Genomic DNA, 19,669 nt, shown 5'->3' with positions numbered 1-19,669 from the left:
CTGACCAATATTTTGAATTCTGTGAATCAAACATAGTACACCTGTGATGTTCCTCATAGACCTTTTTGTATTTGTACAGACTACTTGTTTCCACATTCTGGGAAAATTTGTGTGATGCCTATTCAAATAGCAATTTCTTCTCTGTCTGTCTTCTGCTTTCTGACACCTCATTGCAAAGTAGAATTAACAAGAAATTACTGTATCAGATTCTTCAACAAATAAAGTTACATATGAGTCTATTTTACCAGTTTCTATTAAAAATGTTTTTTTGGGAGGGATGAAATAATTCTGCTCCTTTTTTTTTTCTCTTTGAAAGTGAGATAATTATTTTGAAGAGGAGTTTGAATATTACCTATTCAGCTTTACTTAAGGAGGAGTTCATTATTGAAAAAAAATATGTCTTGCAATAATAATTTCTTTAATGGTCATGCAATTAAAATATTTTCTTCTTGAACAAATTTAGTGCTGTGTGTAAGCATTACAGGCTATATATGTTTTACATAAATTGTTTGATACCTAAAATACTGTATTTTAGAACACCATGTGGTCATGGCGTTAAAAAGACAACACCAAGTATAAATATAATCAGTAAAAAATAAGAAGTTATAAGAATTTTCAAACACCATGATTTGGATTTGACTGTTAGTTTCTGTGGCATTAAGATACAATTCATCATTTTAAAAAATTTTGTCCTTGACCTGCTTCTAAAATTTGTACAGGCAAAAGGGAAGATTAACAAGTATCTGCAGGTTCTAAGAAAGAGTTATCTAACAATGCATGAATAACTAACCAGCCCCTCCCAAAACTCACAAAATAATGTTTTCTCTTTTTCTTAGTTGTTACCTGTAATGCTATCAGGTAACAAGGTCTTCAACAACAACAAAAGTATTTAAGGTGACTTATCCTTTAAACTTTTTTTTTTTGTTGTTCCTGATGTATATACATACACTTATTTAGATACATAAGCTTTAACATTCTATTATTCAGAGCCCTGCATTTATGCATCTAAGTGTATTGGAAATAAAGGAAAGAGTTTATATTTAAAGATAAGCATATAGTTTGCTATATTGGGATCTATTAATCATTTCTTACTTGACACTTTATAATAAAGTGCATAGTTTTAGCAGTATACCAATCCTGTACAGACTTGTATAAGAAAATGCACTCTCCAAAGAGTTGTAAGATGTGCTACAGGTCATATCTGCTTGCCAGGTACAAAGGTTCCACCTGAAGAATCCACGCATATTAAATTTCAGAAGTAGATAACATATGTTCAGAAGAGACACAGGTTATGTCTTCCATTTTTCCAATGATGGAAGGGTTTAGTTGACATTATTTTACTAAAATGTTACAAAATGTAACTTCCCACTTCAAAGGCATTGTAGCAATGCGGTCTAGGAAGGAGAAGAAGCAATATACAATGATAATGTTAGTAATCTTACACCTTGTGATACGTAAGAGAATGCACTGTAAGTTTGAAACTTAATTGGCATGCATGCCGTGCAAAGGTTCCAGTGTGCAGGATTACCTGTTCCCTGTTCCTGGAGTTCAACAGAGCAAATAACATCTGAAGATTTTCACTGACAGCTAGATCCTAACCAGCAATTCAGCAAGCCTGTTTGAAGATGGAGGAGCTATCTGAGTGAGGAAGGAGAGGGAGGGAAAAGGTCTGCTGGGAAACAAGAAACCTCTTTTCTAAGGGTGGGGAAAGAACATCCATAAATTGACTGACATCTGAAAATCAGAGCAGGAGAATTCCTTTCTGCCTTTATGCTGTAATGCAAAGTAAATTCTGTCCATCCAGGAAAGTCGCATATTCCCCCCCTTCTCTGCAGGTTTTATATGCACACCTCCTGATAGTCCCAATGACACACAATTTCCTCAGATACTCTCATATTGTCCTTCTTGCTCTGCACATGTTTCCCTTATTGACAGTATACATTTTTTTTCTTATATATTGATGTAGTTCTTATGAAAGCCTAACAGTGCTAACTATGGTTTTGGTCAGTTCTACAGGGATTTAGAGAAGGTGTAGTAGCACTGCAGGACAGACAGACTCTGGCAGTTACATTCTGTATCTGGGGACTCATCTTAGCCCCCCTGTAGTTTACCCCTGAGAGTCCAAACCTGAGTGTGTCTTTCCCTTATGGCTACCTAACTTTCCTATAGTTCTTATTATTGAAGGCTACTGGGCTAATTTTTAAAGCTGGATTTAAAACAGCGTGGCTGCCTTGGGTGCAGGATAACTTCAGATCAACTCTTCTCACCAGTTTTCTTTTGTTTCTTCTATGTACTATACTACTTATAATTTATCATTAATTGTTGTTGAAATTGGTACAACTTACTTTTTAAAATACTACTCAGATTAAAGGGTTACAGAGACAAAGGTAGTTCTCTACCCGTCCCCCCGATATATGTACAAATAAACAGAACGACCCCTTCCTTGAAAATTGTCTAGCCTAGAATGAATCAAGAAACAGCGCTGGAGTAAAAAACAGAGAATTCTTTGTTAGTCTTTCCCACTTCTGCCTCTGCTGCACTCAATCCTCTTTTTTCTGAAAATACATTAGTATTTCATGATCTGGTAATTGTTAACATGCAGATTAGCAATGACAAACTTCCTTCCCCTCCCTTCCGAGTTAAACAGTCCCATCTAAGTAAGTGCTTTGGGGGCTAAATTAGGAAGTACAGACTTCCTATTTTACAGGCAATTACACAGACTTTCCTTGAAAGGGTGTGGTCTGCTTCTTTAAAAGTGGCATTTGAGGTGCATAGAAGATACAGCAGTTACTTTGAAGACTTACTTGCCAAGAAAATGCTGTGGTCGGTTTATAGCTTCTGTCTCCAGTTCTAGGGAAGTGTGGTTTTGCTGGTTTCTGCATCAGAGGTTTCTGATGCTGTGGGGGGAGGCTTGACACAGACACTCACCCGTCAGGTTCAATCAACTGCCTCACAGACAGCTCTGGATCCAGGTAAGGGAACTGCTTCCGCTCTGGGGAAAGCAAAATGGCAGAGTTTGCTCTCATACAAGGGCTTGTGAGTAGTTAACAGGTTCCTTAGCTGTGATGATTATTCAAGGGCTCAGCCAGCTCTTTCTGGTGCAAGGAAGTGGCATTCAGGAATCTGAAAGCCAATAGGAATTTAGAAGGAGTTTTTTCCATGCTCCCCTAAAGTAGAAAAGAGTCTCAGCTCTGTGACTTGAGTAGGTGAGTTTATTATATCTTTGAGAGAGCTATGAGAGACGGCCAAAAAGACTTGAATTCCAGTATTGGACAATGTGGTCCATGGTCTTTGAACCACTCAATCTCAACGATCATTAAAAAAAAAAACAATTAAAAAAAATAGTTTCTTTGGTATTATTTCTACAATTTGCAACTTGTTTGGGGAGCAGTTGGAAGAGTAGCATGTTGAAGAGAAATCTGAAAGTGAATGAATATGGAAATTCAACCCCTATAGCTTCCAGGAGCTGTGTGGTTGGGGATCATATTTTTAAGCAAAGGTAAAAAACAGAACACCATTGGGGTTCATTAGGAAGGCTTTGAGCATGAAGAGCAGAAGCGTGAATGAATTTGCAGGCTGAGTTCTCTTCACAGATTAGTCTTGTTTCGTGTTGCTACTCAGCTGAAATGATCCCTTCACTTCCTTGGAAATGTGCATTTACTTCTTCATTCTTTGCTCATATTGCAAGCTCACACAATAAGATGACGTGGATTTTGTCCTACAATAAATACTTGGTAGAAGTTCTTTCTGAATGTCACTCCAACACAAAGCCTAAAGAAGTTCCCTAATTCAGTTTTACTTCTCTTTATGTGAAATAAAAACAAGAAGCTCCACAATAAGCAGAGCAAGAGACTAACCAGTGGGCAGTGAAAACAAGTGTCTTCTGAATTAGGATCAAACTTGTGCGCAAAGGACAGTATGATCATGAAAGAGATTTTCATCCTTCTGCTGAATCTGTATTTGGTCTTCAGTGTCCAAGCCATAAGAGGTGAGTTTCAAATTTGTATTCTCTTTTAGCCTTCCATTATTTTCTTTCTTTTTGTATCTGTCTCCTCCTTTCAGCTAATGCTCTTCCTCATTTTCTATTTGCTTTTCTGCTTCCTTCGGCCACCATCTTCTATGCTGTAGGAGAGCAGACATCTTAATCAAATCCAGTATGTAACAGATGCATGTGCAGACAAATCAGTTGTAGGTTGGTGGTATGGACAGGTGAACTACTGGACAAATGGATGAGATGAACAAGTTGACTGGTTAACGGGTGAACAGGAAAGAAGAATAGACCCTGATAGTTAGTGAAAACATAGGAAAATGAAGGGCTGCATGCGTGTTTCAGATGGTAGTGTACAGGAGTAGAGACAAGTGGACAGACACAAGACCGGGGGGTGTGTGGGGGCTACCAACAGCAACATCCAGATGACCTGATTTTCTTCTTGTGGAAATGCTGACAGGTAAAGAGACCATCTGCCATACCCATTGCTTGTGTTTCTGAGTTTAATGTCTTTCCTCTTCTGATGCAATGAGGTCTTTTCTTTCTTTCTCTTTCTTTCTTTCTTTCTTTCTTTCTTTCTTTCTTTCTTTCTTTCTTTCTTTCTTTCTTTCTTTCTTTCTTTCTTTCTTTCTTTCTTCTTCTTTCTTTCTTTCTTTCTTTCTTTCTTTCTTTCTTTCTTTCTTTCTTTCTTTCTTTTCCTTCTTTTCCTTCTTTCCTTCTTTCTTTCTTCTTTCCTTCCTTCCTCTCCTCTCCTCTCCTCTCCTCTCCTCTCCTCTCCTCTCCTCTCCTCTCCTCTCCTCTCCTCTCCTCTCCTCTCCTCTCCTCTCCTCTCCTCGCCTCGCCTCGCCTCGCCTCGCCTCGCCTCGCCTCGCCTCGCCTCGCCTCGCCTCCCCTCCCCTCCCCTCCCCTCCCCTCCCTCGCCTCGCCTCCCCTCCCCTCGCCTCGCCTCGCCTCGCCTCGCCTCGCCTCCCCTCTCCTCTCCTCTCCTCTCCTCTCCTCTCCTCTCCTCTCCTCTCCTCTCCTCTCCTCTCCTCTCCTCTCCTCTCCTCTCCTCTCCTCTCCTCTCTCCTCTCCTCTCCTTGATCCAATTTGATTTAGCAGAGCTGGGAATGGGAAGTATCTCCTTCGATCACCCAGTGCACCGTGACTGCATCAAGACTAAGCCTGTACCCATCCTAAACATGTCAGAATAAAAGTGCTGTCAGAAGGTGTGCCTCATGGACATCTGCCTTTTCCAAGACAGATGCCAATGCCTGATGTCTGTGGTAGCTGGGGAGTTATGCTGCCTGGCCCAGTGTCAATTGCAGGACATCTCCCTTTGAGATCTCTGAGGGAAAATGTATTACAGTGTAGCTCAGACTGGTCTCTTGGCCTTCCAAGCCTTAGCCTTACATTGAGACCACCCCTTCCTATGTAGGATGCTCCATTTTCTGGTTGTGCAAGGAATGCTGTAGAACTTGCTCTGCACTAGTTTTCAGTAGAAGATCAAAGTAAGGTCCTTCTTATGCCTGCTAGCTAAGACACCATCATACTTTTCTCATGTTTTTTGCCTGCAAAAAGGCCTTCACCAAGCTGACAGTAGTTCTCCTCAAGAAAAATTATTTGAGAGAGCGCACTCATGTTTGCACACTGACGTCTCTGTCATATGAAGGTCATAGCCCGATCGTGGGGCACAGATATTGCCTTCAGAGAAAATAAAGAAGAAGAAAGCAACTTGCTTCACAGTGCATGTACCAGGGGTGGACTGTATTTTCCCATTTCACAGCTGTGAGGTTAAGAAATAAAAAAGTTACCCCTGACGAGAGGTCTGGCCTCTGGCCATTTCTGGGTCATAAATCTAGTTCGAACAAATTAGTCCGGGCATTCTTCTGAGTCACAACAAGAATCTTCCCAGAGCATCTCACTTTTAAATATGCCTTTCTATTGTCATAACGTTCACTAGGAGATTAGTGGCAAAGAAGTCCCATGCAGCAATACACAAAGATATATGATTGCCATACGCCTGCTGGCCCTGGTATCTACTAATCCCTGGAAACAATCAGTATTTGGAAAGTCATACCTTGGCTAGAATTACGTGCCTTGCAGGCACAGAGGACTCACTTCATTGTTGTTGCTTGTAGCTTGGTTTGGACATTTGGGTATTGTGGACATGTGCAGAATGGCCACAACTCTGTGCATACTTTCACCAAGAGTAATTTTCTGGTGCCGTGAAGAGAGTACTGTTATCAGTGCCTTCCCCATTCTACTGTACCTCCTGCTATCTCTCACTATTTACGCTTGTAATTACTGCATCTTTTTTGCCTGAATTCCTTTCTCAGAGAGCATCCCTATGAAGAGCTTGAGCTGCTACAATGACTACAACTCACAGGTGACCTGCACATGGATGGAGCGTTCAGAGGCTCATGCCCTCGTTGGTATGATTCTTTATCAAAGGGATAATGTTATAATGTAAGTACCTGAAATGTGCTGTGCTGGATAAAAGTCCAAAGAGAACGTGGCTACAACTTGGAATCCTGGGAGCCAGCAGTCGGCTGTTCAGAAAGCATGGCCACCTCTTTCTGTCATTGGGTTAAAGTAAAAGTTGTGCCTGCTTCTGAGGCCTCTTCTAGGAAGGGAGGGATGAATAAGGTGTGCTAGTGGAGTTATTTTTATCACCTTCACAATTATTTTCCCATAATTTTGTTGTGGGATCATAGATATGAAATAAGATGGGGCATATAGGTTGCTATTGATGGAGTGGAGAAGATGGTGTCAGAGCAAGTGTTGTTTATAAACCTAAAAGGGAGGAGACATTCCCGCTGTTATTTTGCCCATCTAGGAGCATCACTGAAAGTATGGTTTTGATCACTTCTGAGAAACTTGTATAGACTGTCTCTCGGTGAGACAGAGAAGACTGCTAAGTTCGTCTGTGCTATCAGTTTTCCTTTCAGAGATACTGGTCTGTTTATGACAGTATCTCTCTGTTACATCTGTTTCCTTATGAAAAGGGAACTGAATCACCAGACTGGATCAACTGTGGGGAGAAGAAAGGACAGAGAGGGAGGAATAGTCAAGGGAGAGAGGAAGACAAAGATGGAAAGCTGAGAAGAAAATTAATTGGAGTCTGGGGATACAGGAAGGAAAGGAAAGAGAAAGAACTTCTGGTTTTATTGTAAGGAGGAGAGAACTAATAGACCTAAAAGCAGCTGAAATCATGGAACGTCTTTGGAAAACAGGACCTTGAAGCTAATAGTTCTGGGAAAAGATAATAAAAAATTACTTGGACCTTTGGAGGATTCTCTGGAACATTGTTACATGATTGAGTGTGTGGATCACACAGGGAACATGACTGAAGTGAACTAATCAGACAAGCAGATATTAAGTGTAGCCAGTCACACAGCTGAAATCAAAACGGCCAATGATTAAACAAGGTCAGCTCACAGATGAAGAATAGTTGACTAAATCCCAAACTGTAAGGTAATGCTGGTGAGTAGGTAGAAATATCTTCAGGGCTTCACAACCCTTGGGCTGACTCTTTTGTTTAAGGGTACGCACATGTATGGTCCGTCCCACCCGTACTTCAGGAATATCCCTAGTTTCCTTGCTAATACCTAACTTTTATAAAAAGCAATAGTGCTGAATAATGCTTGCTGACATACAGTTGGCTAGGAGACTCCATCCTATCCTGGAAGACAGTATTTGGCTTTAGATATTCACAACTTAATATTTCTCATCTGAACTGGAACAATGTAATATACTGGGCATGAAGCTGTAAGCACAAACGAAATTCCAGAGGGTACAAAAAGAAGCAACACATCTTTCCAGCAGCTCAGGCTACTGCAAGCACCCAAAGCTTATCCTCGCCTGTCTAGTTTAAAATATTGTTTCTAATTTTCATGATGCTCCTTGGCCTGGAGAAAGGCTATCTAAAAGGTTGATTAACCTTCTGGATGAAATCTTTAAAGAATACGTGAGGTCCTTTGACAGAACAGAACGACTAAGGATACAGAAGCACATTTTGGTTGGAGAACATTTTTTTTTAAGTGTCTTTCTGGGACTGCAAAATGAATGTCAAAAAGATCATCAGAAACTTCACTGCCTTTCACTCTGAGTAAAAGGTGCATTTCCATGGCACTGTTTTTCATCATACTCTTTCTCACATAAAAAATATGAGATTTCATAGAGTTAGGCTAAAAACTAACAAAAATAGACTGGTACCAAAATATAACATTCTGCTGCACAACTTTGACATGGGAAGGCATTTGACAAAAATCCTGATGTTAAAAATGTTTGTCGTATTTACTGATGCAAAACAGAACTAATAGTTACAATGAGAAGAGTAGTGAAACATTGGAATAGGCTGCCCAGGGAGGTGGTAGAGTCACCCTCCCTGGAGGTATTCAAGGAGCGTGTGGATGTGGCATTGTGGGATGTAGCTTGATGGACATGGTGCTGTGTGGTGTTGGGTGGGTTGGTTTTTGGTGTGTTGTGCCTTGTTGTTGTTGTGTGGTGGTTGGCTTGCGTGGGTTGTTTGTGGGTTTTTTTTTTTGTTTTTTGTTGTTTTTTGTAGTGTGGTGTTTTTTTTTTTTTTTTTTCTTTTCTTTCCCAGGTTGGACTTGATGATCTTACAGGTCTTTTCCAACCGTAGTGATTCTGTGATTCTGTGATATAAGTGCCTGAGTAAATGATAACAACACAATGGGATGGAATTGGTTTCAGACATTTAATTTTGCATTAACTGTAGGTCTCCAAATCAAATCCTTATAGATCACTTTCTCTACACACAGGGAGAACAAGAAGATGCCTTGCAAACGCCAGAGAGAAAATGACTTACATGAGGCTCCAGACTCCTATGTGCACTGGGTTTGTCACACCACCACAGAAAATTTTGGAATAGGGGTAGATGATATTTACAGCTTCAAGCCTAACAAGATGCTTCAAGCAGAACTAAATGTTGATCTTTTCCAAAATGGTAAGGATTAAATACCAAATTCTCATTTCCCAGTGAATATTAGGGACCTTGGAGAATGTATTTGCTGTTCAGTCAGGAAGTGAATTCCACTTCCATTGTGAAAACTGCCAAAGAGATCCACATTGAGAGGATGGGGCAGGGAGGGGAGCGGGCAGGTTCTGGGAGCAGCTGGACCTGGAAGGGGGACTCAAGCAGGAGCTACTTGGTGTGGCAGGGGTAAGATGCTCTGGAAACAGAGAAACTTACCTCAGCGTTTTCTTGCCCTCTTCATGTCCCTGTCCTCACTACCTCATCTCATGGGTTGTACCTGCACCTTCCAGTTCAGACCCTCCCGCCTCAAAACCTCGCAGTCAGCTTGATGAGATCAGGAGACTTCTTGCTGACCTGGAAAGCAGCTGATGGAAGCCAAGGGCTGGGCAATGCACTGGAGTATGAAGTCACTTACAAGCGGGAGTGGGAGTCCTGGGAGGTAAGAGGGGAGGAGCCGGGCTGCTCTGGTTTGGGCTACACCCTTTTGGGCGGTTGAGAGCCTGTGGTAGAAGTTGTGCAAATGAAAGGCCTTTCCATTCTCAGGCACGATGAGGAGATGCAACAAATGTTGTTTCAGGTCGGGCGGAAGGGGCTCTCTTTCTGTTTGCAAGTGACTTGCCCAGTGAAATACCATTTGTCCTCAACTGAATGCAAAGATCTTTTCTTCACTGAAAAAAGCACTTGGGTTTTGAGTTAGAATTGATTTTGCCCTGACTCCCTCCCAAATGGAATTAAAGCACGTTCCAACAAGAGCCTGTGGGTTCATGTGGGAAAATGGCAAAACACATTTGAAGCTGCTTCCCATTCCAGGAGGATATGTTTTGGGTTTTTTGTAGCTCGTAAGAGTCCATATCCTTTGCCCTGTTGTTTCCCTAGCTCCGCATATCTTTCTGTTCTGTACCAATCAGCCTGATCTTTAGTTTTTAAGAGAAGTATCATGGCCAGATTCCCACACAGCTCTGCACTGAGAAGTGTTGTGATCTTGCGTAGCTGGTGCTGAAGACAACTGGGGCTCTGCAAGCGGCAGGAACTGGCCCACCTTCTCCATTCCCCAACTCCCCAGTTTTCTCCCTCTCCGCTCTCCCTCCTTTCCCCCAACAACAGAAAGCTGCCTCGCTCTTGCTCTCCAACACCACACGTTGCCATCTCCGCTGCAAGGACCTTGTCCCGGGGAGCAGGTACGTTGCCCGCGTGCGAGCCAGACCAGGGCAGGCCAGTGGCTTCTCTGGGCAGTACAGCGAGTGGAGCATGGAGGCATCGTGGGAGACCCCTGAAGGTAGCGTGGGATGGAGCAGGGCCGTGCAGGGGTGGAAGCGCTGGCTGAGAAGCCAGACCTTTCCTGTCACTTAGCTTGCTCTCATCTTCTCTGAAGGTGGCCTTCAGCCCAGGAACCTTCACTGCCTCTTCAATGGTGCAGACCGTCTGACGTGCAGCTGGGAAGTGAAGAAAGCGATCATCACCTCTGTCCTCTTTGGCTTGTTCTTCAGGGCCCCTCTGGCATCAGCGTACGTGCTCTGCCCATGGCAGCGTGCCTGCGCCTCTCCCACGGAGTTTCTGCTCTGTCCCATTCCCCCTGAACTCAGCTCAATCTCTTTTTTTCCCCTCAGAGAAGAGGAGTGCTCTCCTGTGCACGAGAAGGCTCTGCCCCACGTCCCGTATGTGGTCCAGAGCTGTGAGATCCCTGTTAGCAACTCCAGCAGTCAGAGCCAGTACCATGTGTCTGTCCGGGCCAAGACGGAGGAGAAACTGATTGAAGCCTACAAGAACAGTGAGTTGCTGCGTTGTTTCTTGCTTCTCCTGGGAGTTTCTTGGAGAGATGCCTGTCTGGACAAGTGGGGCTGGGGACAGCGGTGATGAGGAAAAGTGTGTGGGGAGAGGAAGAGACCGGGACTGATGAAGAAAGCAACTGGATGCTCTGTCAGGTCAGAGGTCTGGGAGAGGGGCCTTGCAGGTGTGGAGTTCCTCAGTGGCACTTGCTACTCTGGGGAAGGTGGCAGCAGTGGAAACCGCTGTGCAGCAATTCGGGTTGTGACCCAGAGCTTCTCGGTGAGCGATTATCACCCTGCTGACTTCTCTGTGATTGCCCTTGAGGGGTGTCCCAGGTGACAGGGAGCTGTGGTGAGAGGTGCTTGTGGGGAGTGTGTCGCTATGTGATTTCTCAAGAAGCCAGTGGAGCTCTTGCAGGTTTGTGCAGTGGCCCCTGGAGCACTGGATGAGGTAGGACTCCTCTGCTGAGGGAGGTGTGCCAGGCGGATCATCTCTGCCTGCATGTATCTGGAGGTACTGGTGCTACTTTTCACAGACGAAGGCTGGGAGAGCTCCTGCAGTGGGTGAAAACATCAGGTAGTAGCTCCAAGAGAGCTGAAAATCTCTGGAAATGTGGTGGACAAGTACAGATGTTTCAAATATTGCTGTACTGCTTTTCTGTACACAGGGAGCGCTGTCAATATTAATGGATATGGATTTTCTGTTATTTAATGTGTCTACTGCTTTATTGTATTGGAGTAGAAAATGAAGGTGCGGGGAATTCAGAAGTGTTACAAAGGGGAGACTTCTTACATTGCATAAAAACCCCCATTGTTTTCAGTCTCTGGAAACCAGTCACAGTGGTGACAGGGAGTGCTGGACCAGTATGTTGCTAAGTACTCTGAGACATTCTGTGTGTTCCAGTTAAGGTGCTGCCGCCTGCAAATGTGTCAGTAACAGTGACAGAGAACCAAGAGTATGAACTGAGGTGGATAAAACACACTTTGGGATATAGCTTCATAAAACAGAGATACCAAGTTGAGTACTGGAAAAACAACCAATACGAAAAGGTAAGTCTTAGAAAGTGCAGGAGTCCTGGATTTCTCTTGGCTGGGCAAATGGGAAAGACAATTCCTCTCACCTCCGTCATTTGTGCTTCTTTCTTCTCCCCAGACTCTCCAGAAGCTAAGTATCAGCAATGATGAACCTCCCTTCATCCTCACCCTGCAGATGCTGGCATCGTCTACAGAATATAGGGGGAAAATGCGTGCAAGGGTGAATACGCCTCTGGATTATGAGGGGCCTTGGAGTGAATGGAGTGAGGAGTTCACCTGGAAGACTGAGAACGGTACTTTTCATGCAGGCTACTTCTGTCAGATTTTGTGGACTGTTAACGGCTGAAATGCCGCTATAGAAAAACACATTCTCTCAGCTGGGCTTGAAGTTCGGTCCAGCCATGAGCTGGGTGGGGTCGCTTAACAAGGTAGCTGTCCTGTCCGCATCCTTGCAGTACAGCAGCAATGTTAATGGAGGAGGTGAGCAGGAATGACCTTTTAAGCTTCTTTCCGACTTCCCTTCACAAGGTGAGTGCCGCGAACCATAAAGTTTTCCACATGGAGAATCAAGCAAAGATCCTGCCCAAGAGATCATCCTTGTTTCCCGATTCCAGTAGTCCCTCCTGTTACCAGTGACTGAAGAGCCCGAGATTGCAAGAAGACAGAATATAAGCCATCAGTCTTTTATATTTGCAGAGTGACTTCAGGCTTGCGTAAAACCCACAGTAGAGTCTCCTGGAGATAGGAACCTTTACATGTTTTTGCTGTTTCTGGACTTAGAGGCAGAACGTCTGCTATCATATGGTCTTCTGCCCAAAGTAATATGATCTTACACGATTTGTCCTGAGGAAGCTTGCAGTGGTAAGACAGTGGCTTTAGGCAAATTCTGATGAGTGTACTCAGCAAGAAATTGGTATGTTGTTGATGATCCGTTATGGCCATTAGCAGAGGAAGCTCGCTCTTAGAAAATCTCTGAGACGCCATCTCTTCAGGGCTGTACAGAGTAAGCAGACCTAAGATGCCTGAAGACATGCCTATTGTTCATGGTGGAGTAAGGTACCTAACCATCTTGCTACTAGCATAAATTGTGTACTCTGATGTCAGCAAAAAATAAAAAAGAATCAGTAAAGGAAACAATGAACTCCTTTGGTCAATAAGCTGTTCAGGCCACGTTTGGTCTCTCCCACTCTGGGGGGTATCCCAACAGTCTGAAGGCCTCATGATCCTATCCCGTAACATGCCACCTACATTTCCCTGATCTGCTTGCACGAAGAGTGACCAGTGTGAAAAACCTGTTTTGGGAAGCAGCCACTCTGCAGGTGGATACCTATCTCTCTCTTCTGTGTTTCAGTTCTGCCACCAGTGGTTCTCCCAGCGATGCTCCCAGCTCTCATCATCACTTTGCTAATAGTTGCTTATTGCAGCTATAAGTATTTGCTCAGGTAGGCTTGCACTGTGACTAGGAGATTTAGCAGCGTGTTGGCCATGTGGGTAGCATAAAGACCGAGGCACTGCTTATCCCCCGTGAGAGAGCGGTCCATGTGGAGATGAGCCTTGCTGTGCAATGGGCAGCCTTGTGCATGTCTGTGCAAGGGTGAGAGTTGGGTGGTGGCATGCCAGGGCCCTGGTGGTGCCTCACCGTGCAGAGCAGCATGGTGTGCGGGGCGCAGTCTTTTCTGGTTGCAGCCACATTGAGAAGCGAATCTTGAAAAATCTGTGTTGTTGTTGCAGGAAGAAGCAAATATGGGAGGAAAAGATTCCGAACCCCAGAAAGAGTCTCCTGATCCAGAGCTGCCATCAGGTAAGAGAGAACTGGGCCTTGAAGGGTTCATTATTTCTCTCTCTTTTTCTGGAGTTCCAATAATCTTAAGAGCTCTTCTTGTCTCCTAGTCGACAATGAACAGATATCTTCATTAGTCTATGCCTTATTTTTAGGAGAAGTTCTGGTCATATTTAAGATAACTGTGTTCTTATAGTTATACTACTAGACTTCTTTGTGTTGTGCTTGGCAGCATCACTGTGATTTAAAATGCAGGTAGAATATTTTCAGTAATTTAAAATTTTAACTGACTGAAATAATCTAGTGTCATTAGCAAACTTCATCTGCTGGTGCTTTCATTCATCTCCAAATTGTAATCAATAGTAAGTCAGAGATTTTTAGAATGGGCTGGTAGCCCTATTGGAGAAACTTTTATTTAAAGGAGCTGGATTTTCTGGAGTAAATGTTACCACATGTCTGTCTGTTACCAGGACAAGCAGTCTTTATTGGAAATCGAGGAACACACTTAGTCAGCATTTGGTTAAAGCTCTGTATGTAGAATCTCCCTCCCTTATTCCTCCCTTCCAAAAAAACCCAGCATCTGGAAAGGGTGGTATACGCATCTCTAGATTTTGGTGATAAAAGTCTTCCAGTCTTGCAAGAATAGCTAATCCAATAATGTGCCTACCCCAACACACACATATACACACACACAGACAGACATATTTTTGTATAACAGTGGATTCTATTCTATGTTCATAAGGGATGGGTTACAGTAAGTATAGATACATGGCAATCCAATGAGTATAATTTACAACATGGCTTTTGTGTTAGGCAAATGAGCACTTACAGTATCTACATTTGTGTGTGAGTGAAGGTGTTAACATGTTTGTTAACCACCGTACATTTGTTACGTTGCTGTAAAATGGGCTTTCATTGTAATGACCTAGTTTAATACATAATTTTCAAATAGATGGCAAAGACTCTTCTGCCAGAAGACAAGCTGGTTATGCTTATACTAAAGTCTCAAGTTAGTTTCTTTTGCCTGATTTCTACAGTAAAAACTGGAAATGTTTTCCCAGTCTAAGAAGCACCTTAATAGCTTTGTTTCCTATCCCCTACCTGTTTCTCCATCCACCAACACTCACTGCCTTAGTTTAATGGTTTTGAAAGAATCCATCCCTGCACTGAATTACCTTATCCTAAGTTTTGTAAACGTCCCAGTAATTTGTTTTCTCTGGTCAGCTGCTACAGAAGGACAGTCATTATACCCCATAGGTGAAATATTGCACAGAGTGTCCCCATATTGTTGATTGAATTGTTCTTTAAATGCCTTTCAGTAGCACCCAGTATGATAATTTCTATAATTTTTTCCAGGAACTGAGGTTAGACTAACAGGTCTGTAGTTTCCTGGGTCTTCCCTCATGCTCTTCTTGTAAATTGGAAAAACGTTGGCTAGCTTCCAGGCAGCAGGGACCTCCCTAGACTCCCAAGACTTTTGGTAGATGATCAAGAGGGGTCCTGCCATAACATTCACTAGCTCCTTCAGTACTCTGGGATGAATCCCATCAGGCCCCATGGACTTATGAACATTCAGCTGATACAGCTGGTCCCTCACAATTTCAGTGTCCACAAATGGAAAGTCACTGTTTCTGCACTCATGGTCCTCTGACTCAGAGGACTGAGCAGCCCAAGGTCTATCAGTATTATTAAAGACTGAGGCAAAAAATGCATTGAATGCCTCTGTTTTCTCTTCAACCCTATTAGTCAGGGGACCATCATCAGCAAGTGTTGGTCTAACGTTTTCTTTAAACCTCCTCTTGCTACTGAAGTACTTAAAAAAGCCCTTCTTGTTGTCTGATATAACACTGGCCAGCTTCAACTCTAATTGAGCTTTGGCCTTTCGTGTCTTCTCTCTGCATATACAAACCACAGCTCTGTAACTTTCCTGAGAAACCTGACCTTGCTTCCAGAGATCATACAATTTGTTTTTCCTCTTGGGCTCCAGAAGGAGTTCCCTGTTCAGCCAAGCTGGTCATCTGTCCCGCTTGCTTGACTTATGACATACTGGAATTGCCTGCTCCTGTACTTTTAAAAGGTGGTTCTTAAAAACTGACCAGCACTCATGGCTTTCCAAGCCCTTAAAAGCAGATTCCCAGGGGACACCACTAAATAGCTCCCTGAATAGCTTAAAGTTTGCTCTCTTGAAACCCAAAGTAGCAACTCTGCTGTCATTTTTTCTCATTACTCTGAACATTTTAAACACAACCATTTTGTGATCACTGTGGCCAAGACAGCCACCTACCATCACACCTCCCACGAGTCCTTCTCTATTCACAAATAACAAGTCTAGGAAGGTATCTTTCCTGGTTGGCTCACTGAGTACTTGTAGTTAGGTCAGTGGTAAGGCAATAGGGGTTTGAAGTAACCATCTTCTGGAGAACAGAACACACCTTCTAGTCATATTAGTGAAGTTGTATCCCTACTACCAGATGCTGTAGGCTCTACTTTTTGTTTTCTTTGTCCATGAGGAATGTATGGTTTTTGACTCTACTGCCAGTGAGACACTGCTCTTTTGTCACGTCTGCTTTTTCATTTTCAGAAAGTACATTTAGGAAACTGGACAACAAGCAGCCATCTGGACTTCAACAAATACAACCTTTCAGAGAAGATGGAGCAGTCTAGCTTCCTTCAAGTTGTGGACAGGTGAGTGAACAGCACATTATAGTGGCACTGTGGATGATAGTCTCAAAGAGCTTCCTAAGTCATGGCAGAATATAATCAAATGTTCTGTCACTAAAAAGCCTATACAAGTTGCTTTTGAGGAAGGAATAAAATTTTTTGCTATCTGGGTTAGCCTGCTTCTCCAAGAAAGATTTTTTTCTAACCCTATGTGTGGCTATGTGTGTTTTCAACTAAGCTTGTTTTATATTTAATGTTTACCACAATAATATCTCTTATGAGCAACTTTTAACTTTCCCACATTCAGGCAGTCGAAGACTTTGGCAGAGTGTCCTGAAGGGCAGACTAAAAAGACAGATGTTTCCCCTGTTGCACTGGACCTACAGAACTCATACCATGCTTTAAATGAGCCAGAGCATGCTCCAGTTCTCTGCTCAAGTCAGATTGCTGGTCATTCCTTTCCTGTTTCAAGGAGAAACAGTGCTCATGCAAGTTCTGCTTCCCAGAGAGCAATCCCTTGCTTTGCTTTCAATGGCCCATACTTGTACAGCCCAGTGATGTCCTCCCAGCCTGATATGCGTCAGACCCTGGAAGTGGACGCAGCGGAAGTCCGTGAGAAATCTGTTTCCCTTCAGTATGTGACCCTCCCAAAGGAAGACTGTCCCCAGGCTCCACAGGGGCAAGAACAGCCAGGAGCAGGTCCTCCACAGCCCCTCCTGCTCCCAGATCAGAAGGAAATGATGCAGCACCTCGACGATGAGAAAGAAGTCTCACCGGCCCCACCAGCCTGTGGGAAATGTATGAACGTGAGAACAGAAGAGCAGCAATCTCCAAAGGCTCTCAGCTGCATCATGTCCCCTCAGCAGTGCCCCTTGGAGTACATCACCACAGAGAGCCTGCTACTGCCGTCAGCCAGCAACTCCACCCGTCTGCCACTTGTCACTGCTGGGGAGTTACCTTGTGACTCACAGGAGCACCAGCCCCCCAGTGAGCACTCTTGCCATGAGTTTTCTCCCAAGAAAACTGGTGTCATGGTCCCAGTTTCAGGTCAAACACCAACCTCTTCTTCTGAATTGCACCTGGATACATTTGGAGACTATCTTACTGTCCCTTTAGGTCTTCATGGACGTTCAGAACCCACAAAGATTTCTTTGCCTGTGTTACAGAAGGGAAACGATCTTCCTAGAAAGCAGCCTTTGTCAGAGGGTAACTTGGTGGTGTTAAACCCTGACAGCAGTGAGCCAGTTTTCCTTTGCCAGGTTGGCGACTATTGCTTCCACAGCCTAAAATCCAGTGTGAAGATGGATATTAGTCAGGAAGACCACCAAGTCAAGAAACCTTCTGAAGGCAAGACAACACCTGGGAAACTTGCATCTGATGATGAATTGATTACTGGCAAGCAAAAGGATGTATCGAAAATGCAGGCTATTCAGCTTTTCAAAAACCTGAAATCAGATGATTACTTTTCCTGGCAACAATCTTTGAGGATCACAGAAATCTGTTGAATGAGCAAATATTAATTAATACCAAAGCTACAGGTAACTGAAGGAGGTTGCAACTATCTGATGAAAATGAACCCTCAAACCTAGGAACAAATAAACACCAATTCCCTTTTCCAGCTTCCAGTCCAACATGTTGAAAGACTTGAAGTAGCTCGATGTCCTTCTCAATGGCCTTCACAGATTTGGCATGAAAGACAATCCAAATATTGCCCTTTGGTGTTTTTCAAACTTTTTGACTTATCGACAATGAACAGTTTAGCCTCCCCATGATCCTGTGACAGATCACAGTAATCTTGCAATAATTCCAGATTGCCTGAGGCAAAACTCGTGGCAGGAAATGCAGACTTAACAGCATGAAATGCTATCAGAAGAAGACAGGCTTGGAATCCTTGGAAAGAAAACTTATATTCTTAAGAGCAATTTTGTTTAACTTTTGTGTGTGTGTAAAATAGATCTAAGAGTCACCAAGGAGCTTTCATATCTTTACCTTTCCACTACTAGCATGAAATAGGTATTGTCTAAGGTGACAAAAACCCAGACAGTAATAGAAGGGTAAATAAAAAATGAGAAAAAATTGTTGAAGTCCAGGAAACCTTTCTTAAGGTGCAGTGTATCACAGCGTATTTATTCTAAGGGTAAGAAGGAAACATTACTGGGATACATAAAGTAGGCTGTAGAGAACCATGGGGAAGAAGATACGTTACTGAAAGAAAACCCAAGGACTTGTAAGGTGCAGTGAGAGGGAGGGAGTGGGGCAGGTAACAGAAAATGACAAGCAAGAAATGTTGTGAAGGTGCACAAGTATGTATCGCTGGGCTTTTTCTATTTCTAAGTGTTAAAGTACTATATAGTTTTCTTTTAAGTTCATTGGCTGTTTATGCATGATATAATTAATCTTAACTATGTAATTTGGTCTTAGTTTTTTTTTTTTTTCTGAGTAATAAACTGTGTTGAGAAAGAGGAGCCAATTTTTTTCCCAGTTCTGCTGTAAAGAAAGTGGTGCAAGGTAAGAGCATTTGTTCAGAGCTGCCACTCTGTGATCAGTAAAAGGCTTTGGTTTCAGACCTGAAGGTGGGTTTGCATTCCAAAAAAACCATGATTCTTTTTTCAAATATAAAATTTGTACTAATAAAAAATACTCTTTCTTCCTATAAATCTTTCCTTTCATATGTTAAGAGCATTGTGGTTACAATGATATTACTACTAGCTCATCTGATCAGGCCTCAAAAAATTCTGTAGGTTCAGTTATGTCACCTGTGAGTTAGGATGTTTTCTCCTGACTTTGCTATATTATTTGACAGAGATAATGAGAAGCAGTTTTGTGTTTGTGCCAGCTGATTCCTCCTGCTGAGTTAATGGGACAGTGCTGATTCAGAAATTGCAGTGAAATGTATTGTTTAAATCCTCATAAATACCATTTTAAATCTAAAAGGTGTGCAAATTCAGTTTGATGTTCTTGACATCAAAAAGCAGGCAGTTGCATCCTCTGATAGAGAATACTGATGAACACTTTAAGGGATTTTCAATTTAGTCCTTTCCTAATCCATGGATTTTTTTGGTAGGCTCTTCTTTGGCCTTTTATGAGTAGCACAAACAATGTTTTCCAGGCTGTATGATTGTGCTCTATCTAGGCATGTACTAAAAGGAGATGTTCAAATTCATATGCAAATTTAGTATCTGGATTCACATCTTAGATATGCATCACCTTGCTGTCCCTTGAATTGCTGTGGTTTTAATCACCAAGAAGAATAGTGAGTAGGAGAACTTCTGTTCAGCTTAGTGGCTTTTGGATGAAGCCCATTTGCATTTTGATCAGTACTCTAAGAGCTATCTGTTCCTCCTGTCCTTCTGCACTTCACTGGGCATTTGCAGAGGCCGCTTTTGGAGACAGGATTTATAGATGCAAGAACATTTGATATAACCCCACAGAACAGATATTATGATCACTTCAGGAAC

At 42.8% G+C, this 19,669-nt stretch overlaps 1 protein-coding gene across 1 annotated transcript; it reads left to right on the top strand.

Annotated features, from left to right (window-relative positions):
* The first annotated feature begins 3,879 nt into the window (after positions 1–3,879).
* On the top strand, positions 3,880–18,103 carry LOC104253754 (colony stimulating factor 2 receptor subunit beta). The gene is made up of 13 exons (XM_059816773.1): positions 3,880–3,988; positions 6,307–6,436; positions 8,755–8,939; positions 9,260–9,408; positions 10,074–10,245; positions 10,342–10,474; positions 10,577–10,737; positions 11,640–11,785; positions 11,889–12,063; positions 13,122–13,212; positions 13,502–13,571; positions 16,132–16,235; positions 16,519–18,103. The coding sequence occupies exons 1-13, from the start codon at positions 3,919–3,921 to the stop codon at positions 17,714–17,716; spliced, it is 2,784 nt and encodes a 927-aa protein (XP_059672756.1). The 5' UTR covers positions 3,880–3,918; the 3' UTR covers positions 17,717–18,103.
* Positions 18,104–19,669: the final 1,566 nt, after the last annotated feature.

Source organism: Gavia stellata, chromosome 4 (assembly GCF_030936135.1).
Source record: "Gavia stellata isolate bGavSte3 chromosome 4, bGavSte3.hap2, whole genome shotgun sequence".
NCBI lineage: Eukaryota > Metazoa > Chordata > Aves > Gaviiformes > Gaviidae > Gavia > Gavia stellata.
This window is presented reverse-complemented; position numbering and strand designations above follow the sequence as displayed.

Coding starts and splice junctions, on each gene's coding strand:
- LOC104253754 (XM_059816773.1), top strand. CDS start 3,919: ATGATCATGAAAGAGATTTTCATCCTTCTGCTGAATCTGTATTTGGTC. Junction 10,246..10,341: donor ATCGTGGGAGACCCCTGAAG/GTAGCGTGGGAT, acceptor TCTTCTCTGAAG/GTGGCCTTCAGCCCAGGAAC. Junction 16,236..16,518: donor TTCCTTCAAGTTGTGGACAG/GTGAGTGAACAG, acceptor TCCCACATTCAG/GCAGTCGAAGACTTTGGCAG.